Consider the following 27,483-nt stretch of genomic DNA (forward strand, 5'->3'; position numbering starts at 1 on the left):
AATAATAATATAATTTTATAAGTTATAAAGTGAGTGGATTATACATTTATTTAAATATTTAAAACTTATACTAAGACCTCGAGTCAAAGTCAAAAGATCTTCGTTTATAAGTACTTAACACATTCATACTTAGTTTTACAATATTTACATTCAAAGCATTCAGTAAAATATCCAAAGGCAAAGTAAGTTGTAATGAAATATTTCTAGATTTTTCTATGTCAAAAATTTTCGACTATTTTTAGTTATTACTTGATATTTTCATAATTGTTGACTAGCTAAGTAGCTATAGCAAAGTTCTAAGAAATATGTAAATACGAGTAAATGCTAAACTTGTGAAACTTAAACCTAATACGTGATAAAAGTTATAAAGTGATAAATTGATAATAAAGCTATTTTTATAAGGTTAATATTAAGCATGTGTATTAACTATTAACCTACAATTTTTTTGTTGAATTATAAATGCAGTCTTTTACTATAATAAATGATCTAAAGAACATGACTGCAGTTATAACTCAATACGTATTTTTAGTATCATACACAAATGTTTCTAAATAATTTTCAAACAATTCCGTAAAAAACTTCCCGTAGTTTTTCCAGAACCAATACCAACTTTTCGCTCTTCGAGACTCGTTAGCGCATTTTCACTATATTATAGCAAAACAACGTTGCCGGGTCGACTAGTTCATAAAATTAGTCATCCAACATAAACCCATTTACCATAGAGAACGAAAGTAGTGGACAGGTCACGTATGTATGGACGTATGACAACATGCAATTGTATGGATAATGGATGGTGCTCAGAATTCACAAGTAACGTGGAGTCATCAGTGACAAAGGGCTTTTCGTAGGACTATAATAATGGAAGGAATTATGATATATTTATCAAGATCTATAAAAAAATAGAGTCTGTATGTTTGCATTACGTATCTATATTTTTCCGCGATAAAAAGTTATTGTTATTCTTCGTAGTCCACTGTAATCTATGCCAAATTTTATTAAAAGCGGTTCAGATTTAAAGCGTTTTGTAATATTAATACAGATTTTCCTTAACCCTGGGCTTGGTCTACCATTGTAACCGCTGTATCTCCTGTGTCGTCAGTATCGACAGCGGCGCCCGGCGGTAACGAATACCCTTTCAGTCCCTTTCGATCATAAGACCCCTAGCGAGATGCTAAGCCTGTCTTGGACCCGTAAAGAAAGAAGTAAATCAAATTGAAAGTATTGTAAATAAATAGTTTATTTATCTTATATCTCTAAACGAGCAATATTTTTTGTATATATTATTAAGTATATTATAATTGGAATCTTGGAATCGGCTCCACCTATTTTTATGAAATTTAGTATATAGGGGGTTTCGGGGGCGATAAATCGATCTAGCTAGGAATCATTTTTAGAAAATGTCATTTTATCCGTGTTTTATCGAATACCGAGCTCGGCCAAATAGCTAGTTTATCTTATATATAAAATTCTCGTGTCACAACGTTAGGCCGCGTACTCCTCCGAAACGGCTTTACTGATTTTAACCAAATTTTATATGCATATTCAGTGGGTCTGAGAATCGGCTACTGGGTACTTTTGATATTGATAAGTGCATTTGTTCAATAAATAATAGTAAATTATTACAACTCGAGACTGACGGCGACCATTGTTTGTGCGACGGGATAGCGATGGACGTTGCCATGGTGACATACTTATTTTGTCACTTCAATAAAATAATACGGGCGAAATACTTTATATGGCAAAGAAACGTTTGCCGGGACAGACAGTTTATTTATCAGCATGTGTAGGCAATTATTGTCGTAAGATAGTAAAGTCAACCATAAATTTTAAAAGTTATTAGAAGTTTAGTACTATGTTTTTATCTTCTTGAAGGTATCTATCAAATAAAGATGCCTTCTTTATAAAACGACGACGAAAAACGACCGACGCAATAGTATAGATGAAAGAAAACTGAAAACTATACATGACGTATAGACTTCATTAACATGGTTTATACTCTATATCAACAAACACCCAGAATCAATGAGTCAATATTATCACTGGTCTGGCACTGGCAGGGATTCCCCACGTGTCCTGGCACCTTCGCCTGGCATCACCTCCTGGCAGCAGCTCCTGGCACGCCGCTGGCAGCGTGCTGTCTGAGCTGGTCGCCAAGTGTGATGTTATGACTGGATTTTACGACTTACTAATACTACTGACTTTAATGAGGCGGTCGGAACATTTAGGTTATGTTGACGTACTACGGAGGAAAAAACATGGGTTTTTATTGAATATTGGAAGCCTGACAGTAAACCTGTGTCTTCATACCTTAAATAAAACAATATTGTCTAATTATATTGTTATTTAATTGGTGTTACGGCTACGACTGCAGTTGTTTCCGTTAATTTTGGTACATTAGGTAAGTAGTTTTTTTCTTAAAAATCCCCTATGATTTCCAAGAAAAGAAATTAAAAACTCTTGATGTGGTATAACGTAACAATACAAGTTTATTTTTTGCTTGAACTCAGTTCAAAGCAAGGCATTTTCGCTTTTAATTTATTAAAAGTTTGTAATATCATTTGGAATATATTTTAACCCACAACACCAAGGGATTTTCTATAACGAAGCTCACGTTATTATCATGTCTTCAACGCATAGTAGAGCGTAACATTCTACGAAACTGTCCTATTTTTAAAAATAGCCGAGGACGCGCCTCGTAACTTTTCCTAATTTGAAAATCGAACGATTGAATCTGACAGCTAAAATGGCGGGAACGGCCGAAGTTGCGAAGGTGAAAATTTGATAAGTCAAAGTTTGTTGGCAGCCGCTCCAGACGTCAAGTGATAAGGACCACCTTGTGTCTATTGCTTCAACTTTTGTTTGTTAAATAAACTCTGGATGATTATATTTTTTAAAGAAAGTCTGCAAACGCAAGAAAATTTATCGAGAATTCGCAAAACAAAGGGGGATAGATATTGTCAGAGTAGAGAAGTTCCTAATAATGTACAACAGTTACGATAAAATGCACAACTTTGCAGCAGTGTGACGTTAGCGTGCAAACGATCTACGCCATCTTTAAAATTTGAAAATAGAACGAATTTACACAAGAGCGATGAAACATAAAATTATCGATCATAACACCGTCAATTCGAACGAATGTTTACAAAAGTAAGAAGTGAATCCGAACGTACTATTAGGAAAACATCCAGCAACTATTGCCAAAACACTGGAGTTCGTTGACTCGGAATTTTTGGCGGCAAATCGTGATTCCTTCATTGCGTTTTTTTTCTCTATATCGTCGGTAATTTATTTTATAGATATTGGCTCGGGGATAGCCCGCTGGACTTGGCCGTGGCACCGGTTGGCGTACCTATCTGGGTCGCCACGTCACGGGAGCCCTGGCCAAAACCACGCCACACGCGGAAACACGCCATTACGATTTTTTTGGCGCCAATGTAAACATAATAAATGCATCATACGCGTTGTGAATATAATGGCTGATTCTGATACGTCTTTTCTTTTTTTATAAGGATATGGATTAACATTCTAAAGTAGCTCCTCCTGCCTGCTGCTCACGTGCTACTAAAGATTTAATTGCAAGAAAATTCACTACGTTGTTTAAACTATCATAAAATTTGATATCAGTCATTCTTATTCTATAACATTTCAGATTAAATTGTGCATGACAAGAAATGATTGATTACCAGTCAGGATCCTTTCCCTCTTAAAACCTACAGCCTTACTGTAAACAAGACGACGTTTTCGATACTTTCAAATTGAAATGCTTGCCTCAAAGAGTTGCTACAATTGAAAACCTATTTTATTTTTCATGGGTTTTTCGTAGAAGCAAGACATTAGGCCTAGTCCTGAATATCGGTGTTGCCAAAACTTAGCACTAATAACTTTTTTGCTCTTCTACAACTATTTAAAAAAATATCCTCTATGTTGCCAGTTAAATATTGCCGTTTGGCGCATCAAATGCACTCACAGCGCACGTACATCTACAATAAATCCCCATTGTTGTAAACTGAATGCAAAATTTGATTATATGCATTTAGGTAGCCGACACGACGTTAGAATTTTAAGTTTAAAGTTTTTGAACGAGGAATTTCTATAATTTTACATACCCGTTACAAACAATGGCGTGAATCAGGGGCCGAAATGGCGAAATTGTTGGCAGGGAATCTAGGAGAAAACTGGAATCTAGCCTGTAAACCAATAATTTGAATACAAGGATTATCCAAGAAGCGAAGGATCAAAATATAGTAGGTGTACCTGTGATTTAAATAATGTTTTTGAAAGAGTCATGTTACTTTTTAAATTTTTGTGTAGAACATGTCTTAAATGTGCCTAATTAATAAGTTTCTTATCACTAAAAGATTTAAACACACCTATTAAAAATATTTCACAGTGAATAACAAGGTCTACTTTTTTATGTGATTCATTGAAAAAGTCTCATCGCAGGCAAAGTAGACACGTTAAACTTAAATATCATGGTTAATAAGATAGTTAAACATAGATTTAACTATAGGTACCTAGTCGAAGTCTGTCCTAAAGCATGATATCATAAGAAAACTAAAAACGTAACATTAGAACTTTTTCAATTCAAACGTTTCACGATGGGGATCGTAAAGTCAGAGATCTAGTTCACACAAGTAGCGAACTTGGTCGGTTACAGCACAGTCGTCGGTTACACAATAATCCGGTTTCGGTTTCGATCGTAAACCGAAAACAACAACATCAAAGGAGGTTTTACTGTTAGAAAAACCTTTGATTCCTTTGAACGGATACGGATTGGCGATTTTGTGTTTTATAGACTTTTGATTGCGGTTTCGACTACGGCTGATCAAAATCTGATCATTATTTCTGTGTTCTAAATTCACGGACATCCGTCTACTAGCAGAATATTTTCTTTGAAACATATTGATTAGAGTTTTTAATTCTTCAAGCCCCATAAGAGCACCTGTGATCGCAACAACAATAGAATACAATAGCATTTCCTGGAAACTGTGATCGAAGTATTAAACCAAGAAAATATGTTTGTCTTTTACCAAAATTTTAAACGCTACTGCTACGCTAAATAAGCTTTTCAGTCAAAGTACAGCCCGTAGCTACCTCTTTTTAGAACGACAAGGATAGGTATATCATAAAATAGTGTTAGCCGGCCCGGTCATTTCAATATCATGCTTAACTTTTATTGAACAGTTTATTTGACAATAATATTGAAGGCGCTCGACGTTCAATGTCAATCTTAGACAGTATAATATTACGCAATACGTGATATTGACAGTAAAATTGCTCATCTAGCCGGGGCCGGCTTACTATCTAGGAAAATCAATTAAGCCACTCTAAATCTCAATATTATTTGTATTCCACAAGTTGAAGACCAGCGGCAGCTGAGCGGTCGCGCAGAAATAGAAAATAGTTTCAAGAAGCCGCGCGGCGGCGCTGCCCGCGAGTATATTTAGAATTGCAATAATTCGTATCAAGTGTCAAAATTGTGCCCGTCACGGTGTCCCCGAACTGCGCAAATGTACAAAAAATCTAAGGAAATCGATTTGAAAAGAGAGTGAGCCGATAAACTCCATACCTAAAACCGAATGTATATACTTGCAAACAAGAAACAAAGATGGCCGGTCTTTTATTCTTTTAATTATCAAACAACGTTACGTAAGGCCCAGCTGGCTATTCAACTGAAGTCGAAGTATCGTAGTTTATACAAGTGTGTGCGTAAACGCAAGTAAAATTTGCGGCCTTAGGAATTGCTAAACGGCGCTCTCTTTTTTATTTTTCTTTTTCCTGATCGCAACTCGTCAGCTTCCAAACAAATTGTAATATTACTATTTATAGTTTAGCTACGCTTTTTATATAAGTATTTAAAAGTTTTGCGAATTTATGATCATCAATTTTTTTTCAGTGTAACTACATTTTTTATAGTGTTCCGCTATAAATGGCTGTTTACACCTTATAAATTTGACCATTCCCTATAACCTCTGCAACGGAGGACAACGCTTTACCCGCTGTCACCAACTCAAACCTCTGCAACTGGGACCATACCCTTACCTCGCTATATTTCTCGCTAGCACTGAGACCACACCACTGCACTCCGCTCGACCTTCCACGAGAGGTTACGGTATCAAAGCCCGCCACTAATGCAACTCTAATGCGTTATTTTTAGACCAATATTCGTACTGGGTGCTTACAATATGTAATGGGTTTGTACTGGAAAATTCCGTTAACTTTCGCTTATTTGGGGAGTTGTATTTTGTCTGTAATGTACTTTGAAAACAACAAACAAAATCTAAAGCTTTTTAATCTTATTATGATATTTTTGTTAACACGCTTTACAATTAGAAATAACAAACGTATTTGAACTTAGACGTAGCTACTTCGTAGTATACATAGCGCGTAGAGACAAAAATTGAAAAAGGTAAACGCTATATTTTCAAGATAAAAAATATGAGGGACACAATGGAAATTCGATGCTTAATAAGCCACTAGCTATTTGACCGAGCTTCGCTCGGTATTCGATAAAACACGAATAAAATGACATTTCCTAAAAATGATTCCTAGCTAGATCGATTTATCGCCACCGAAACCCCCTATATACTAAATTTCATGAAAATCGTTGGAGCCGATTCCGAGATTCCAATTATCGTTTAAAGATATAAGATAGTATTTCTATAAACCGAGGCGAATACGGTTTTGTGTCAAAACCGTATTCGTTATACGGTTTTTGTTAAAATATAACTGCATTCACAAATTAATACATATTTTTTGTGGGTAAGCTCATGCTTATCAGCGTCCATTTATAGTTTGACTTTGATACTTGAATTTTGATAAACGATTACCGAAGGACATGCGACATTACAGGACTTAAAATGCGTTACTGGAAAGTCAAAAAATAAACTTAACTTTGCTGACAAACATAGCAGTAAAATTGCAGTAAACCCCAATATGCTGTTGATGATAATGTTGATGTCTAAGTAAATACACGAAGGCTTCACATTGCGCTATTAGAATTCCCCGTGTCTAGCGGCTGGGGGCTGGGGGGAGTTGCGGGGAGTGGTGAGGAGTAGTGGGGAGCGGGGGGGAGTGCGCGAGACGTCCGGGTGCCGCGAGAAATGGGACGAATCCGGGTAAAGGAATGTTGGTTTAGCACTTAAGTAGTTTACTGTATGTAATTAAAGATTAAGTAAAATTAACACGCAGAGGTTACTCTACAATCTACATAGAGACAATGTTAATGTAGAGATATAAGTAACGACATTTTAAATCTCCACGCAATCTATAATATAGGTTTTTGATATTGAAAGGTTTTGAATTTACGAAGAGAAATAAAATATTATTAATGCACAGAGAAAATGATAGTGAAAAAAAGGTGTACAGAATCTAAGGCTTTCCTTGAGGTCACAAAAGATCTTTGAAAACTTTTGATTGAATTCTGGTTTATAATGTTAAGATATCAATGTGCATATTAAAGTATAGATTATAGATTAGTTGACAATTTGTATCTTAGTTATCAAAAATTAAAAAAGTTCGAGTCGGACTCGCGCACGAAGGGTTCCGTACCATTATAGAGAAAAAATAGGCTAAGAGTTGTGTTTTGTATGGGAGCACCCCTTGAATTTAAATTATATTAAAATTTTATTATTAACGAGCTTTTGCCCGCGGCTTCGCTCGCGTTAAGAAGTATTATTATATACAAACATTCATCCCCTATTTGAACCCTTTGCGGTTGGAATTTATCAAAATCCTTTCTTAGCGGATGCCTACGTTACAACATCTACCTGCATGCCAAATTTCAGCCCGATCCGTCCAGTGGTTTGGGCTGTGCGTTGATAGATCGCTATGTCAATCAGTCCCTTTGAGTTTTATATATACAGATTATTAAAGTACACATATAATTAAGAATTCTGTAAAAATTTCAACTGCCTGCCTGTTGTCATAATTGATATCGAGCAAAAAGGTAAAAAAATGATGTTTGTTGTATGGAAGCCCCCCTTAAATATTAATTTTATTTTGTTTTCAGTGTTTGTTGTTATAGCGGCAACAGATCACAATCTGTGAAAATTTCAGAACTCTAGCTATAACGGTTCTTGAGATACAACCTGGAGATAGACAGACGGACAGACAACGAAGTCTTAGTAATAGGGTCCCGTTTTTACCCTTTGGGTACAGAACCCTGAAAAACAAACTCGAAAGTGTAAACCAGTTCAGTTTGTAGTAGTTTTTAGTCAAAATTTTCACCGAATAACTTAACCAATCATCCATCTTTATTCTAACTCCACAACTTAAGACGCTTTCCCGCTGACCGACGACCTTGAGTCTAATTGACCGTTTGCCAAAACGCCGTAACTCATAAACTTGTGATATATTACAACTTACAACTAAGAGGCTTTGGAGATTGCTTTTCTTTTAATTTTCTCCGGAGTTTTCTAATGAAATTGTAGCGGGGATTTTTTTGATGATTTATGTTGCTCTTAGAAAAGTTTTGTCAGCTTAGACAAGTTTAGTATTTAAGCTTTAAGTTTAGTTTTGAAATACTGCAGCTTTTTCAAAAAGAAAAATAAATAACAGAAGTATAGGCTGCGAGGTAAGGTTTGGTACCCAAGCTCGCAGCTTAAAGCTTCTGTTCGCTTTCCAAAATCAAACGTTTTTATTCATAGTAAATTTTATAAAACATATTTTATGAATGTCTATAATCTATATAAAGGTTTCTTCGAAAACTATCCCGGTGAAAAGAACTGAAAAATTGCTTGAATTGGTAGAAACCTATTATTAGCTTGTTCTTAGCTATACTCTTGTATATTAAATATTTTTAAACTATTGGTTACCCTATTCTAATAAATACGTAAACATTTCAAATCCAAAAGCTTGATAACACACAATTGAGCTAATATTTCAATAAATTAGCTTCACAAATATTATCCGTAAATGATGCAATTTGCTGGTTATGGCCTTATGGACTAAATCGTTTTACAATTGCAGTAAAATTTAATCACACACCCTTAAATTATGACCATGTGTGCGCATGCTAAGCGGCCTCTCTAGCTGGCCCATGATGGGACCAATTCTATCGATTACTTGAGAGTGAGTCTAGATCGAGGCATATTTGTCTATGATTGCTTCGACCTTTGTGGATAGTGTGCATTATCTAATGCATACTATCCACATAGGTCGAAGATGGACCAAAAAATAGCAAAAAATATCTAAAGTAGTCTAGAGGATCATATTCGCCAATGATTGCAATCATTAACGAATATGACATATTATAATATCATAGACAATTATTGTAGATGGATCATAGACGATTGTCTATGATATCCATACTAATTTTATAAATGCGAAAGTGTGTCTGTCTGTCTGTTTGCTACCTCTTCACGCCCCAACCGCTGAACCAATTTAGCTGGGTATGGAGATACGTTTCATCCCGGAAAATGTACGGTTCCCGCGCGATTAACGAATTTTGGCGCAGCAGAGTTGCGGGTGTCATCTAGTACGTATATAATACATACTTAAATAATAATATGTGAACTCTCCTTATTAATTATAAACCAATGAAATGTATTACAAACAATTTAGAATAGAAAATGCCCCATGTTCGTTCACAATTGTCCAGAGTTTTTTGACGTGGGAGAGCCATGCTTCGGCACGAAAAGGCCGGCTCGACCGAGAAATACCACGGGCTCACAGAAAACCGGCGTGAAACAGCGCTTGCGCTGTGTTTCGCCGAGTGAGTGAGTTTACCGGAGGCCCAATCCCCTACCCTTTTCCCTTCTCTACCCTCTCCTATTTCCTTCCCTACCCTCTCCTATTCCCTTCCCTACCCTCCCCTATTACCCTATTCCCTCTTAAAAGGTCGGCAACGCACCTGCAGCTCTTCTGATGCTGCGAGTGTCCATGGGCGACGGAAGTTGCTTTCCATCAGGTGACCCGTTTGCTCGTTTGCCCCCTTATTTCATTAAAAAAAAAGAATCGAAGTCTACTGTATTTGCTTTCGATATTTTTAAAATCATGATTGCGATCATTGCTATCCATTATCCAACGTGAAGAGGAGCCTTAAGCTTCGCAACCATGGGTTACGTGGAGAGGGGCTTTTAAGGTATTTCAGTCATGTGCATTCTGCAGTTCTGTCCCGTTGCTGTCACGTATGCAGCGCGTGCTGCACTTTTTTCCTGGACACGTTTTATTGAAATCTGCATACGATTTAAGATGAACATTCAAATATGTTTAGCTTTTTATATGTCTGTATTAAATTTTGTGGTTTCTAAATCTCATATGCTTTATTATAACAGCATGTTCCCTATTTATATAGTAATAGAAAACTTTGTTTCTATATACACAATATGATTATGCTTTGGTTACAATAAATATACAACTATAAATTAATCAAGTAATATTTATATCTACTTATAAGTAAAAAACACTATTTATAATTAAAAAAATGTGATTTTAAACCTGACAACGGAAATAAAAATTGTAGCTTTACCGTAGTCGAATTAAAAGCTTCCTTTTGATACCAAGATGCTTGATGCACAAAAAAAAGTATATTTTTTATTTAGATTATTATTATTTGGTCTAATATAATTTACGTAATATTTAATTGGTGTATAATTCATAATTCTTTATTCACAAGAATGCAGTATTCACAAAGATATTATATAATATAAGATATTATAATTGCCTATTACTATGTAAAATGTATACTTATGAACATATACCACTTTGCCTATAATTATTTCAAACTCAATGAAATCCCGCAGAATCCCGTGGCTGCTAGGTATGCCTTAGTGGTTGTCAACAAGCACGCAGTGGTTAGAGGTTCACCACTAAGCCACTAGTTAGATTAATAGTGAACTAGATAGTTCAAATAATTAATAAGCTACAGTGACCACTAATCGCGAGAGATTAACAGTTTTTTATTGTAAATGGGATTTACAGTATATTATTCAGTTTTAATTTTGAGAACTGCTATGCTGCGATATTTTTTAATTATTTTGCAGAGTTAAGTAATGTAAGTCTAATATTTTTTTTTTATTCCACCGCAGAATTAAATTGGGGATCAAAAGTATGCAAGAAAACTGTTACGCACGGGCAAAATTAAGGCAAAAGCTATTCTCAACTGTCCCAACTCTATTTGTAAGCAATAATATTCCTGTTAACTCGCCCTTGAAAGGCGCTAGAAAACTACAAATTATTATAATGTAGTAACTTGTCCTTATTATTTTTAAAAGATCCCGGAATCCTCGTGAGTCCGGCATCACCCCGCGATGAGTGTTCCGGGGACAAGGTAAAGGCGCCGATGCTGAAAATAAAAATTCCTGATTTTCCCCTCAAAAGGTAGTATTTTTATTTTCAGTTGTACCAACTCTATCTCTGCGCAATAAAATTCCAATTCACTCTCGTTCGTAAGACGCCAAAAAAGTCATAGTGTTGTGACTATTATTTAAAAATCCCGGAATCCTCGCGAGTCCGGCATGCGATTAGTATTCCGCAAGCACGGGACAAGGTGAGCGGCGGCCGATGCACCTGCTTAAATGCCGGACACGCACCATTTTTACAATCCTACCTTGTATATGTTAATACCATTGTATGTTGCATAACTGTATGATTCGCGATTGATTTGGGCGCTAAATTAGCATAAGAAATAATAATTCAAATTATAAAAGATACATTAAATCGATCATAATAACATTAATTATTGTGTTGTTTTTATTTTGATTGGAATAACATAAATGGAAAGAACATTAACTGTATAGCACAGAGCAGATCTGCACTATTAGTTATTAGTTATTACACATCATTTTCTTAATTTTTATAGAGAATTTGGTACATTGTAAGTGTTGAAGAAAGAAGAATAAATTCAATTATTTCACATGTAGGTTTATCAGTTGAATATAATAAAGATTACTTTAATATTATGAATTAAACATTTTCGTTCACATCATAATGTAGGTCGAAAAATAAACGCTTACTTTAGTCTTTAGCACCCCTCACACTGACCGATTCATTATATTTATGAACCATATCCATTTTGTTTTCGTCAAAGTCAATTACTTGATTAATCCTGAGCTCTTATTCCTTTATTTTATTACATCTTTAGTAGTTTATTTAATATGTATGTTCTTTAATTTTTGACATAAATGTAGCAATATTTTATAGCATGAACTGTATTAAACAGTAGCTTAACTTAATGTAATATTATAGTAACATAGGCAGCTGTAGACAATGGACATCCTTCGATGCGTATGCTTGTTCTGATCAAGCCCTAATCCTTACATGTAGCAGTTTCTCCAAGTCAACGGGTTTACCGGCTGAACCCGGTTGTAAATTTGATCCGGTCTAACAAGCGTCACGTCATACGTTACAATACAAACACGGTAAGCCGACAACAGTTAACTCAGCCGGATTAGTGGTGGGATCCCGGGATTTGCATACAACCGCCGTTACCGTCATCTGCTAGACAGTAGCGGCTATAGGGTTGGGGGCGACCGCCTAGGACGCCGAAATTAAAGGGGTGCCGAAGGCAACCAAAAAGTGAGTGGCAGTCTTCCACCGTGCGTTTTTTGCGTAACTTTCTACCACGCATAGTCAAATTCTAGATCGAACTGTCGCCAGCAGTATTTTCGAACTAATACGACCTGCAAACCTTCAAGAAAAGAGCGAATTATTTCTTAAAAGGACGGCAACGCAGTTGCAACTCTTCTGATGTTGCGAGTGTCCATGTGCGACGGTAGTTGCTTTCCATTGCGGTTCACCGTTTGCTCGTTTGTTCCCTTATTAAAAAAGGGGAGCCGCAACCCTCCGTGCGCAAATCAGACATGGCTAATTTTTTCGTTTATATTTACAGTAAGGCGCCGAAGAAATCCCGCCCAGGGCGTAGTGCTAAAGCCGGCACTGCTAGACGTCTTGCCGGATCCCGGAATAATACGGGCTTTCTCGGAATCTGGGACTTTCCTGATTGCGGGATTTGCGATGCTAAACGGCACTAATGATAAAATTATGTATGTAACGCGTCGCCGAATTTATGGCGGGAAGTTTTTGGACAATTAGATGGGGGGTAAAAAGAGAGGAAATAGCGCTGTTACGGATAACTGTGAGATACATTTATTTATTATTCGTAGAATTGGATTTTTAGGGAAAATACGAGAGTACGTTTAAAAAAGTATATTGTAAAGGTTTTTGTTAGAATTTTAACTGCTGACGACAACAATAAGTTTGACTTGTCAGTCAGTTTGTGCGTTCATTAGTTATCATTATTATTAGCTCGCTCACTGCTGGAAAATTTCGGCGTTTTTTAAATTACTTTGTTTATTTTTGTAACTCTTACTTTTATCTCCAAAATATACTGATTAGGAAGTTGAGAAATCTGTTTGCTTTTTGACCCAAAAAAATGGCTTCCAAAATTAAACTTAACGAAGGTGCAAGTAGCATATACTTAAATGTTTGACTTATATCATGGCTTGCGAAGTTGCTACATTCAAACTAACCTGGGAAATTCTGAGCTTTCTCAGACGTCACTCAAAGCCAGATTAACTTTGCATCCACGTAACCGCGCATCAGTTATATGACACTCACTAGGATGCACTTTAGTATGCCGTGTGTGTGCACTTGCTTTATTGTTTGTGTGTATACGCGAAATATAAGGGCCTCTGCAGTTTGGGCTATGATAGATATTGGGATGCTAAGCATTAGTCACGTACTAACATGGTACTAACCCACTAAAATCTATCGACATGAGCAAAATTTTGCAAAAATGCATGAGCAAAAATAATTTTCGAAAAGCTTGTGTTGTAGACCCTAAATTTTGTTGTTCTCCATATTAACAATTTCCGAACAATCAGTGTTTTACATTTGAGGAAAAACATAAAAAGTCATTTTAAATATTTTTCGGTCAGATAAAAATTTTTAGAGTAATTTTCTCGAATGCAGGAATGATTACATTATTTTCAGACCACCTATGCCCGGATTGTGAGGTCTTTTTCCATTAGTTAATAGTTTATTTTGCCGACAGCGTTAGCGATTGATTAACTGACATACGGAAGCTAACCGAAAGCGCTAGTGAACAAAAAAACTAGACATTAGGGCAAAACATACAAAAATACTGTTGTTTACAATAATTATTGACGTACAATATGTTACCACTTACCAGTTATAGCTCTACCATGAGTTTAAAGCTATAGTTTTTATCGATACTCGTACGTAAATATTTAGTATGGCAAATGTTACAGCGCCCCTAGCGGAACTAAAATCGCCATACTAAATATTTACGTAGTCGGTATCGAGTATCGATAAATACAATAGCTCTAAACTCATGGTAGAGCTACAGTACCTGATTCACCTGACTGTACCGCGACCGGCATTGCTACTCAGCGCGGCGTCTGGCGCCACGTTTCGCTACTAATAATAATTTATTGTTCTACTGATTGTATTAGAATACATTATACGATACTTGACCATTTGAATTAGATTTATATTTAGGATTAAGCAGGTTGAAATGGTTCATGCACGGTTTCTGAGGGTTTCTGGGAAGATTTGTTAATTAGTTTTAAAATTAACCAATCAAAAGAGCGCTAGTGACTTTCAAAAAGTGGACATTAGTGATATCTAAGCGAGAAAATTAAAAGTTACTGGTATTTGCAGCAAAATTTTGTATTTGATTACTTTTTTTTACAAAATAGTCGTAGGTAGATATAATATATCTCATTAAAGATCAAAAATTTGTTACAACGGTATCTTCGATAGGAAAAAAATATTTTTTCATAATAATATAAATAAGAAAGTTGTTCGTCACAAAATTAGCTACAACTTTTATTCAAACATTTTTTTTTAAACTAACTTAACCTAATTCATCACGTCAAATAACGGTAGGTCTTTATTCGGGGGGCAAAATTACATATTGATTGTACTAATAGACATAAAAGGTGTTCTTCCAATGATGGTCTAAGAGCAAATTTTCGAATCATTTTAAATTCGTTTAATGAGAAATTTTGTAAAATTGGAAAGTTAGACTGAAATGCGACGGAATTGAAGGCACGTCCATGCTTAAGTGCCCCGTTACAATGGGCGGCGTCATTAAGGAAAAGTAATTAAAAGTCTCACAAAAAACCGAATCTAGAGGCCCGGAAACGAGATTTCCAAGAGAGGCTCGGTAGAGTTGTAAGGCCTCGAAAGAAATCGGCGAAAATTTCTTCAAGTGTTTGGGGTTATCGGAGGCTAGCTGTACTATATAGGTACAGCCTATAAAATATGATAAATCCATCTTCACCTGGAGCCCAAGAACCTAAAGGAGCATTTATTGCTGTATTTAAATATTTTTATTGACTGTTATCTGCATAAATTATTGTACCCAACTTGTGTACTACACTGTTAGTCCGATACACATATTATTGAGACCAGATCGAAACCGCATTATTGTTACATTCAATTTCACAGAACCAACTTCGGGCCTCCACGAAGTCAGTAAATATGTTTTTCCGGGGAGCGTCGGTAGTACGCACGCTACGAATGCAAGTTTACTATAAACAATATGTTGGCAGCCTCATGATCGGCCTGCGCCATCATTCCGCCGGTTCATTCAATATTTTTTTCACCGAACGCTGTAATTTCTTGGCGCGGACTCGTCCGTTTACATGCCAAACGATAAATTCATCGGGGGAGTGGCCCGCGTCAGCGCACGTCACATGCGTTTTGGACATTTTGGAAAACCAAAATCACGATCGGGCGTTATATAAGCGTCAAGGTGACTCGCCGCCGCCACCGGATCTATTTTAGTTCGAATTTCATAAATATCCCGCGACAGCTCATCTCTCCCGCGTCTCCCGCGGCCATGTTGGATCTTGCGTAATTATCGAGATACCGTCGCCCGGAATACGCGTGTATCGGACGTCCTTGCTATTTCGGAGTCCTTACCTTTGCGTGACGTCACGGCGACCGCGCGCCGGGCGGACGCGTTATATTTAGTGGCTCCGCGTACCTCGGGGGACGGAAAACTAGGCGCTGTCGGGCCAGCTGCGCCGACCGAAACGGCCGCCATCAATATCGGCGCTAATTGAATATTATCCGGCAATTTGTGCGGCCGAAAATCTGGCTGCGAGTATGCGGTCTCCATATATCGTGCGGGCGCGGTGTTAATGGTACGGATGCAGTGTTGCAGAACTAAATTTAGCCGGGCCGGGCCGTTTGCGCAACGCCGCCCGACGGGGACGGAACATTCTATTATCGGAAAAATGGACCGATCGTTGGGAAATATTGTCATACGGTAATGAGCTTCCTCGACATCCGGGGCCCCTGGGCTGCCTGAAACACCTAGTCATGATGCTATTGTCCTTCGGCTATATTTTGATAAGGAGTTTAAAGGTTTAGAGACAATTCTGGGGTTGCCGAAACCAGTTGCCATATGCCCTTGTCCTTCAGCTATATTTCAATAAGGAAATGAGATTTGTAGAGACGATACTCAAAATTAGGAGTCAGTAAGTTTACATAGTCACTTGTTACTCTCAAGCTCAGACGAATCTAATAATGTCAATTGTAAAACCCCGATTATAACCTTGAGTGGTAAACGAATATACAACAAACTTCTTTTGGTGCAGTTGAGTAAAAATGGGAAACAGTCGCAAATTTTTGGCAAATTCATTAAATTAAAATTAAGTTATCATTGTCTGAATGTGGCCCTAAGTCACTCAACAAATCATGTAGTTAATCCCTGATATTTTACTAAATACTATCCAACTTCGTTATCACTTCGTTATTGTTTCGATACTGTTTGCATGAACCCCCTGCATCTAGAATAGCAGCTATAATACCTTCTTGCAGCCTACCCGATCGTGAAATGACTTATATAATCCGTGCAATGAAATTATTTTTTCAGACTCAATTCGATTTGAAATTGAAATAAAATTTTAAGTCGCTTTAATCTCCTAGACTAATCTTTGAAGCTAAGTCATATAATATTATTTTTTCGGAATGAGGACTTCTTATAGTATTCTTGGACTTCTATAGACTTCTCGTACTATTCTACTATTCGTTACCTCTTCACGTTTAAACCATTGAAACGATTTTAATTCTCTTGTAGCCTCTTCTTTGTCCACCCCATGTTCCCAGTTTATCAGGGGTCGGGTCTCCCTGTACAAATTTTGATTATCTTGTAGCCAAATTTAATAATCTAAAATACTATAATATTCATTTATATTGAGAGGTTTATTAAAATTTGATAGTTTATTTAGATTTAGAATAGCCTCAAAAACTAATCTGATTTTAATACAATTTTGCACAAATCTAATAGGCAGCTTGGGACAAATTTTGCTTCAATTTTATCTTAAAAATGTACGAAGCAAATTAGATTTCGTTTAACACGTACGTCACAGCATCATCTACTGCTGAATCTTTTCAACAACTTTCCGTCATTTAACTAATGACCTAGTTGTTGAGTGATTGTAATTTACTTTTAAGCTCGAAAAATTGTTTTGAAAATAAACTGTAAGCGGCATCTCCATTTGGTATACGATGAACCAATACCAGCGATTACGAACGTGTGGCATATTCGTCTATATTTGCCCATAATCGAAGTTGATAGTCGCTATCTTGGCAATCATTGTTATCAATCATAGTTCATAAAGTGTCGGCCTTTTGACTGACCAACCTATTTATAAATCTGAGAGATAAAATCTACGAATACAATCAACAAATTATTTTAAATTTTTCCAAAAGCGCCATCTTAGAAAATAATATCCATTTTCAAGATGGCGTACTTTTAATTTTTCCAAACCGTCATCTTAAAAAAGCTTATTGTGAGATGGCGGATATTTTGTACCATAAAGACACTTTGTCAATAAGGTAATCTATTGATAACCGGGTCCAAGAGTTCAGATATCGTATCGTCGCATCGGACACGTCAGCAACACACCACCCCACGCGACCCCACATCTCATCCCCACGGGGATATAGGGGCAAGAGATACCCGCTTACCTGTTTAAGTTAATGTAATTTCTAACTTCTGAGGTTATAGCAAAGTTTTCTTGTAATATTACAAAATGGTTGAGCTATCGTTTACTGTTGAATATCAACTCCGAACATAATATCGTATACAGTGTGTAACAAAAATAAGTGATAATACTTTAGGGTGTGTGCGTGTTCCTTGTAGAGAGTTCACTGTGAAAGTAGCAGCTCTGAAAGACGAATTTTTTTTTTCACTTTTGTGTAGGCAAGGGCCCGAGCGTCACGAGTTTCCCCATACAAAAGTGAAAAAAAATGTTGGTCTTTCAGCGCTGCTACTTTCACAATGAACTCGCTACAAGGAACAGGTACACACCCTAAAGTATTATCACTTATTTTTGTAACACCCTGTATATGTATATAAATAAAAATGAATGTTAGTAAGTAACGCTGAAACTCACGAACGGATGAACCGATTTGTCTAATTTTAGTCTAGAAATATTCGTGAAAGATCAGGAAAAGTTTGTATTAGGAATAAATTGTTATTTGTTATGAAGTTCATCGGGTTACGAAAGTCAAACACCATATTATGTATGTCCATTGATTTCAATTACACTTGGTAGAGACATATTTTGAGGTCCGTTAGCTTTTATTAAGAAAAAATAAAGGGATAGGCTTTCCCTTTTAGAAGTAAATAAGAAAAATTGCGAAACCGAGTCATTTAGCCGAAACTTTTTCGTTTTCGCTTCATTATAGAATCGCCGATCAAAATGTATGGAATTGACTTAAGAAGAGTCGAACGTCAACGTCATATTAACGAACCCTTATGTCAATTCCATACATTTTCAACGGCGATTCTATAACGAAGCGAAAACGAAAAGATTTTGGCTCACCCCCCAGAGCTTTTTCACTATCGCAAAGAAAAGACTATCCGTAAGTTTAATACCCGAACTTCAAAATTTGTACTGATTGTGATGTTTGACAAATACCTCGGACGTGCTCAAGCTTCCATCTGAAAACTTTGACAATATATTAAGTTAAAATCTTATTTGTATCCATAAATTACTTTTATATATTTTTTGCTTTGCGAAAGGCGACCCAACAATGATATTCTACTTATACAGATATGTTACGTCCATACTATTTTCCGGCTTAAATCTCTTCCGAACAATTTTCAAATTTAAAATTGCAGACATTGACAAATTTGACAGATAAGTGAAACAATAGATACGAAAAACCATTTACATAAAAGAGACAGTTCTATTTTTAAACGTCGTATGGTATCGCTGTCTCTTTCTTCGCCTGAGCTATGACGAAAATTCGATTTTTTCCAGATTGTTCGAAAAAATAATTGAAAATGTAAATAATCGAGGTATTTATTGCAATCAAGACAGGTGGTAAAAGATTCCATGTGTTTTGTTTACTTTCGAGTCATAATTGGTACATTTTCGAAACACGCACGACGTCATTTTCAATTTATTTAGGTAAGACAAGACGCGGCACGTTCGTGACTGCGCTCGATGAAGACTAAACAACAGACGGCCCAATTGGGCCGTATTTGAAGCTTCACAACGCGCGCGGTAGTAACATATCTGGTTTGAGTATTTCATCATTGCGACCCAATCATAATAAATATACGAACGGATCGCGAAAAAATTAATAAGATACCATGAGTGAAGACCTCATATGAAAAATATAAAATGTATAGACAACGAAAACAACCGAAAATAATAATAATTGAAATCGTACTGTAAACTTAACAATACGATGACGAATTAAAATTTTTAAAAATTTGAACTTCAAGCTCTGCAGTTGTTTTCATAAACCTACGACAGTACATTATAAGTCTATGGTCTTTTTCATGAGTAGTTTTGATCCCGGAAACGCCAACACTTTTTCACGCCTGATCATCAGTGCTTGTGTACAATACAGAGTGATTTGCCAAGAATTGGCATCACTCGCCCACCGCGTGCGTCCTTGACTCTTGCCACTGTCAATGTCAAATTTGACAGGTGCGCTCTATAATTGTCTATGGAATGTGACTCAACTTCGAAAAAATACGACATAATGTAGGACATAATATAGCGAATACCACCAAGACTTTTCTGGATTTTCCTCAACTTTCCTGGACTTTCCTCGACGATTTTGACTTTCCTAAAAGAATCGTTTGTTTTACGATGAATCCATCTCTTATTCATTGAATCATTGTTATATTTTGATGGTTCCGTACGCAAAGGGCTTTTACCCTTTAGGTAACGGGACCTTTTAACAAATACATTAAGTTTTCTTCGCATATTTCTCTATAAAAGCTTTTTTCATTAATTTTCATATTTCGTCGATCAAATTTTTAACACTATCAAAAACTACAAAGTTTAATAAAAGTACGTATGTAATAACATAAAATAAACGAACGAACGACAAAACATGTACTATTTTTACGCTAATTTGTAACATATTTTATCATGTTTTGTGCAAATAAAGATATTGAATGGAATTAAATATATAGATCACTGGCGTACATAGGCTCCATTTTATGGCGGAAAATTTGCAGTGTCCGCTGAAATATCTTCATCATCACTTTAAATAACAATGTACTCTTTCACGACGCAGTACATAATGTAAACACAACAATGTTAATAAAACGTCCCTACAAATAACTAAAGATCGTTATTCTATATGTTCTCTTGAATAAATAGTAATTTATTTTAAATAATAATGTTGCTACCATTTTATTATTAGGCTTGCTTACGATCTCATGTAGTGCCCAGAACAAAATTAATGGAATGGAAGAAAAACCTATTTTTAATAAATCACGAAAACCTATTGAATAAAATACCAGAATGCATCGGAGATAAATATAATAACCTCTCTTTCATAATAAACAGAACGAGAAAGTGAACATTAATATTTAACTAATGATTAACTTTAACCGCCATTACCGAATATGCCCCTAACACTTTTCGTTGTAACTTAAAGTGGTATTACGAAATAAATTTTAGTGATAAAAAGTAGCCTAAGTATTAGTCCAGTTAAGAATCTACTATTAATATAAATTATTTTTAAAATAAGGTTTTCCTATTATATTAAAAAATATAAGGCTTTCTTATTATATTTAAAAATATAAGGCTTTCTTATTAACTTCAAAAAACCTTAGCCTTTCTTAACTTTCCTATTACGTCATTTCGCAATAAATTGCCTGGAAAATCTGGGTTCGTAGGGAACACCATTAAGACTGCATGGTGTCGCAGTGCGCTATAAAAATTTATTCATAATCCATGGTGCCCGAATAAAAGATAGACAATTGTTATCTTCAGTCTTTTCACGATAAAAAAAAGTTTACTTAACGTAAATGTTGAGCAATATTACTTGTCTGTATTTTATACCAAACAGTAGAAAACTTTAATTATATTCATTATCTCTCTATGTGTAGATTTCCAATATGACTTTCGTTATACTCGTATCGAAACCTACACAAAAAATTTGCCGCTTGGCTATGCAATTCTACAACCGAAAAAAAAAAACAAAATTTCTCGCATATTGTCAATATCCAGGACCGGAAAAATTTCATCTACGTAACAAAGTCCAATCAGACTTTAAACGTAACAATTAACAGTAAAACCTAAACCAGATGGCACCAAGTACTCCCAGATTGTGCAAAAAGTTGCAATGCAATCAAAAGTCTTTTAATGCAAAGGAATAAACGTTAAACAGCGCGTAACACCGTCGGCTGCCAAGTGTCGCCTGCCAAACGGACCCCTGTCATCGACCGCACTGACCTTCGCGAAAACGAAAAAAAATTGTCTATGGTCCACGCAAATTGCGCGTTCTAATTTTAAAGTTGTTTTCAGCTTCAGACGGAGTTTTTCCTGCCGCCAAACGCAATGTTAAACCCACAGATTGTGTTTAGTTTGCTGTCGACTGTCGTAATAAACCAATCCTTAAAAATGTAAGATGTAAAACTTGAAAATATTTAGGCAACCACCTAGAAACGACATTTTTAAATAAGACGCCTAAAGGAGGTAAAAATAGATTTACCCCATCTAGGGGTGTAATTTTCTTGGTTTACCTGTAGCCTTAGCACGGCCACCAGTAGAAATGCGAAAGTATCAACAAACTGTGGAGATAAACTTAAGGTAGCGTTCCGATCTTTTTTCGTTCCCAAAAATTCAATTAAAATGCCACTTTATGACAGACTATAGTCCTAAAAATTCAAATAAGATCCTACTATATGACATATACTATAGTCTGTCATAAAGTGGCATTTTAATTGAATTTTTGTCGGTCGTGATTGGCCGCGGTAAAGATCAGGACGGCACCTTTAGTTTATGTCCACAGTTTGTCCATATATTCGCATTTCTACTGGTGGCCGTGCTAAGGCTACAGGAGTCGTAATGCGCGTGCATCAATAGACAAAATATATTTAGCGAATAGTTGGAAAATACATGTACTACGTGCGCGCTACGCGTCTACTGTCGTAGCTACATTAAGAGGATACAACAGGGGCTAGAGAAATGAAAAAAAAGTACGTGTAATATCTATAGCTGTCTCCCTTACCTCAAGCCTATAGAGAAGAGACAACTGCAGAAAATCCAGAAAATCAACGATTCGTTGTCCCCTGATTCCTTCTCCAAAACTTAACTGATTTAAGTACTTTTTTCATTAAAGATTAAAAAAAGGCTTGAGCTGTGTTCCTATGTTTTGCTTTTTTTGTATAATCTAGCCAAATCTGTTTTCTGGACGTTTGAACACAGTGGAAAATCTGGCCATTTTTTTGGGTTTTTGAACGTTCATATCTTATTTAATAATTAAATTATGAAAAAAAAGAAAACAGTGGGACATTGTATTAGTGGCCGTAGATATTCAGGAAAAAAATTATAACTCTACTAGCATTATCCAGGGAGGAAACAGGGGACAACGTTTGTATGGAAAAAAGGGCGGTGTGGAATCCTCTTAAGGAGCATAATAAATTAATACACTTCTGTTCTTGAACAAAAGCAAGTTATTGTTATTTGATCGGAGTTTATTTAATCACTATCTCATTGAATTGGATAAAGTTAACTTTCATCAAAATAATATACTTATATCAGAACCGGCCATAAATAGTGGAATAATATCTTTAAAAGTCTGAGAACCTGACTACGTGATGAGTACGCTTTAATAACGTTTTTGAAGCTCTTATTTATATTTTTACCCTTTTTATATTCTTCAAAATAAAAGCCAACAAAATGCGACATCATCGTAAATATTTGTGATGCTTTTTTGCATCATCGAATTGCATCTCGTTTCTGTGTCTCTTAGGTTCTCGAAATACTGTTTAATGTTCTCTTCTAATTCTAAACCTAAACTAAGGCCTTCTTTACTACTTATATCACTACTATAATCCTCTACCTATAAACTATAAGCACAATAAACTGGTTGTTTCCAATTAGTTTCGAATCAGTATTAATTTAGATAATACAATCGAAAAACCACTCATTCGTAGTATTAAAATATGCGTGTAATAACGTAATATAAATATCATACACTATAAAACCCGTGTATGATTGTATGTAATTTGTATAATCCGTGCGGGATTATTGGATAACCGCAGCGTTCCAATCCAATCGACTAATGGACTTTCCTTTGCCTTTGGAATTCGGGAAATGAAAAAAAAACAGTAAAAAATACGTGCAACATTCTTGCTCAGGGTTCAGTGCATTCAGGAATCATGCACATCAACATTATTCACTATTAGTCTGAAAAAAGATAAATTTGGCTTTTTTTTGGAATGTATAAAGTAGGGCAAAGTAAAGGTACGAATTATCTTTTTTCAGACAATGAAAAAAAACACTGAAAATTGTAAAATATATACAGTGTTGCATGAAACATTAAATGCATAGCAATAATTTTGTGTTATTTTATCATGTTACATTTTAAAACATTAAGAGCCTTTTTCACCACTTCCTGATGAGTGCCGGATAGACTATCCACAGCTTATCTGACTTACTCTATCTTTCAGATAACTTATGGATAGCCTATTTGGCAGTTATCAGAGAACGGTGATACAGCCCCTAAGAAAATAATCTTTTTAAGCAACGCAACATATGTTTTGTAACATTTGTCGCGCGACATGTCTCAAGCAACACGCACTATTAGTACACGTTTATCAACATTAACAGTTAGTGAAAAACATCCAACACCGAAGTGGTAAGAAAAGGTGATAGAAAGAGAAAACAAACAACACGAGGAGGGGGGGTAACATCGAGTATATCTGTAACACCGATGCGCGGGCCGCTGGCGAGCCGGCCGGGTAGTTTGGGGACCTCATCGGTGGTGCCGACTCCAATTTTTTTAATGAGCTGGATACTAGCAGAAATCTCAATGTGTTGCCGCCTCCAATTTTTTTATTGAGCTAGATACTAGCATAGACATCAATGGTGGTGCCGACCCCCATTTTTTTAATAAGCTGGATACTAGCATGGTACCTGAACAGTCGTGCCGACTCTAATTTTATTTTATAAGTATTGTGAGCTGTGGTTTTTTAATTATTATTTTTTTTAGTTCGGGTCCTAGACTTGATAAGTAGTACTGAGTTAAAAGTGCTTGTTTTCGTCGACGCCCATAAATATTAAAATATATTTCATCCAAAAGTTATTCCTGAGCCGATATCCGATAGACGCTTCAAGGAGTTACTGATAGTTATAATTAACTATCATTTCTATTCATCCTTCATAACTAACCTGGACTTGATAATTTCTACTTCTTAGGAATAAGAATCTTATTTATTAATTTATTTTAATTGTTAACAATTAATTCATTTTAATTGCTAACAATTAAATAAATTAATAAATATTGGAACTATGTATACTATTAATTTAATAGTTAACAGTTAAAATAAATTAATAAATAAGATTTATACCTTTATAGAACATCTTAAATACATAACCTACTCGAAACCTTTGCATATTCGGAGCATACAAAAACAAAACAAAATTCGCCGTTTAAAAACATTCCTAGCACAAAAGGTATTCTTAAGTTAGAATTTTAAATGGAGAGCTTAAAATTCTAGTTGTTCTGCTCAAGTGATTCTGTTGTGCTGAATAAGCTAAACCGAGCGAACTGACTTAGCTCGCGCAAAAACGTTTCATATTATTTTACACCAATATCTCAGTTTAAATGGGGAACTAAAACCGTAGACAATTTGCTAATTTTTTAATTGGATAAATCGTATACCATGAATATTAAATACTTTTTTACCCGACTACGGCGAAGCAAAAAGGAGGGTTATTAATTTATTTATATACTTAAAAAGCTGTTACTTATTTTTAATTAACTATCTAATGAAGCTTAAACATAATTAATAGTTAACGCTTTGATACACATTTTATGTTTTTGGCATACTTAATATAAAAAATGTTTCATTTTTTAAATTCCCTTTAATTTGTCTAATTTAGATATTCTCCGAATTCACATTGCTTTTGTGATTTGATACAATTTCAAATACATTAGTATACAATGCTCTATATTTTCTTTCTATATACGAATATACATTTGTACCACTGTTCAAAATAGGGTTTTCATTTTCGCTACTGAAAACTTGTAAGGTCAGCAATTAAAACATTGTTTTTCATTGATATTGCATTACATACTGTTTAAATATTTTGGATAACGGTCCTTAATAATGAGTAATCGGATAGGAATCGAGATATACGAACTACCCTGTCGAATTACAATGTTTGTCCACAATCCAAATGAAATGAATTTGGACTTTTCATATTACCCAAAAGCTAGGTCACCTAAATAAACAATGTAATCACACTGTATAATATGAAACTTATATTCTGATTGTCTAAACTGAAATTCATTTATTATTAAGTACCTATCTAAGTTGTTTAATCAAACAACAACTTTGAAGGCTGTTTAAAAAAAAAGTTAAAAAACAATAATTATTAGTTAAAACTTAAAACATAATATAAATTATAAATGTTAGTAGAGGAAGTCTGTAAAATTTTTGTAAGAGTGCTAAACATAATTATTAATTTATTATTAGACCGCAAAGGAAAAAATATGATTACCCATCTTTATCCGTGTAAAAACAATACAATTTTCAAGTTTGTAACATTAAAACAAGTCCATTTTCAAAATCAAAAACCGCAGCATCTCTAAAAAGGTTACTTATGTTTTGTTTTTTTTTTTATTGCAAGAAGCGGCAAAAACATCCAGACTGCGGAACCGGCGATGGCGTAGTCCGCCTGCAGTTGGCTTACTCACGTCTTGTTCAAACTATATCGATTTACTATCTTCCCCTTAAACCCTCCCCATTAACTGATAAACTGAAGCTGAAATCATTTAGCACTGAATTTACGCACAAAATATTTATGGAATTAACTTGTTTATTTCCTGGCCAGAAATAAGTCGGAATTAAAAGTCACGCTTGAATTTGGAACATCGAATTCGAAAAGGGAATCGGCACGTCGAATGTCGGACCAATTTTGACACATTTTAGAACACGTGGTTGACTTTTTTAAATTTCGAATACATTTAAAGTAAAATAATGTCACGAAAGGTTTTCATTTAATTTCTTTTAGCTCTAGTGCGATGCGTTATAGTTTTATGATACTGTGGGACAAGAATCTAATATTCGAATGCTCATTGTTTGTGGTGCATCCGACGTAAATCTTGCGGCAGTTTATAGATCAAGCACATGAAAGTGCAGCAAAGATGTAGATATAGATCGGAATCTAAAATAGAACGAAATCGTACCGCTACGACGAAAACACGCTACATTTCGTCGCGGAGTCCGCAGATCATATTGATCTGTTTACAAACTTTGTTTTCGAACCTCAAACGGGCGACCCCTTTTTGGCACGTGCACAGTACCTTCGAAAGCTGAAGACATCACGTGTCGGAGTCGGCGTACCCGAAAATACCCGGGCGGCTGCGGCTTAGGTAAGCGAACATTAGCTCACAACATCTGTTAATATGATCATTGTTAATTACATATGGGTTTTGTTGTTAATATATTGTAGCCACCTGTCCCGAGGAGGGCGCTTGGAGGTACGTCGCTACGTCGTCCACCATGCAGGCTCGCGGGAGGTCGGGGAGGAACATAATACGCTAGAGGGCGCGCATGTCGCGTGCGAGCTACGCGGCGCGCCGCGTCGGACTGGCGGGCCGCCTGCCCCGCGCCGCGCGCCCCGCCCCCGCCCTCCCCGCCCCGCCCCGCGCCGCTTTTCCCCTCCCCGCCCAGCCATTAGGGCTGCGACACAAAAGCTTTTCCGATTATTAACGTAATTATTTAACATCGCTCGGGCTGTGCTGTTTCAGCGCGAGATGAACGCAAAATAGTTGCAGAGAAAAGAATCGTGCAAGATGGCTGAATTGAATATTATAAAGTTGTTACGTTACCTATTTTCCTAATATAAGTGTAACTATGGATATTTTAATGCTCAAGAAAAACTTCGTTAAAGATACTGAGTTGTGTAATTATAATTTATTAAAATAAGTTATGATTGCCCAAGCTTTTTCAATTGTGTAGAAAAAATGATACATTGAAGTCCACAGCTCTATCTTGTTTCAATTATTTTT

At 35.8% G+C, this 27,483-nt stretch overlaps 1 protein-coding gene across 13 annotated transcripts in view; it reads right to left on the reverse strand.

Moving 5' to 3' along the window:
• Positions 1–27,050, reverse strand: part of LOC121736346 (nuclear factor 1 B-type) — a 69,707-nt gene extending 42,657 nt beyond the window's left edge. For 12 of the 13 annotated variants that reach the window (XR_006036998.1, XM_042127485.1, XM_042127481.1 and 9 more), the window contains exon 1: positions 26,929–27,050. Coding sequence is in view for 11 of the 13 variants with exons in the window: in XM_042127485.1 (XP_041983419.1) it covers positions 26,929–27,006 (78 nt within the window). In the remaining 2 variants the exon portion in view is untranslated. Of the gene's footprint in view, positions 1–26,895 lie in introns of all 13 variants that reach the window. The other variant, XM_042127483.1, reaches the window with a different exon arrangement.
• Between the last annotated feature and the right edge of the window lie 433 nt (positions 27,051–27,483).

The sequence above is a fragment of the Aricia agestis genome, chromosome 19 (genome assembly GCF_905147365.1).
Source record: "Aricia agestis chromosome 19, ilAriAges1.1, whole genome shotgun sequence".
Lineage (NCBI taxonomy): Eukaryota > Metazoa > Arthropoda > Insecta > Lepidoptera > Lycaenidae > Aricia > Aricia agestis.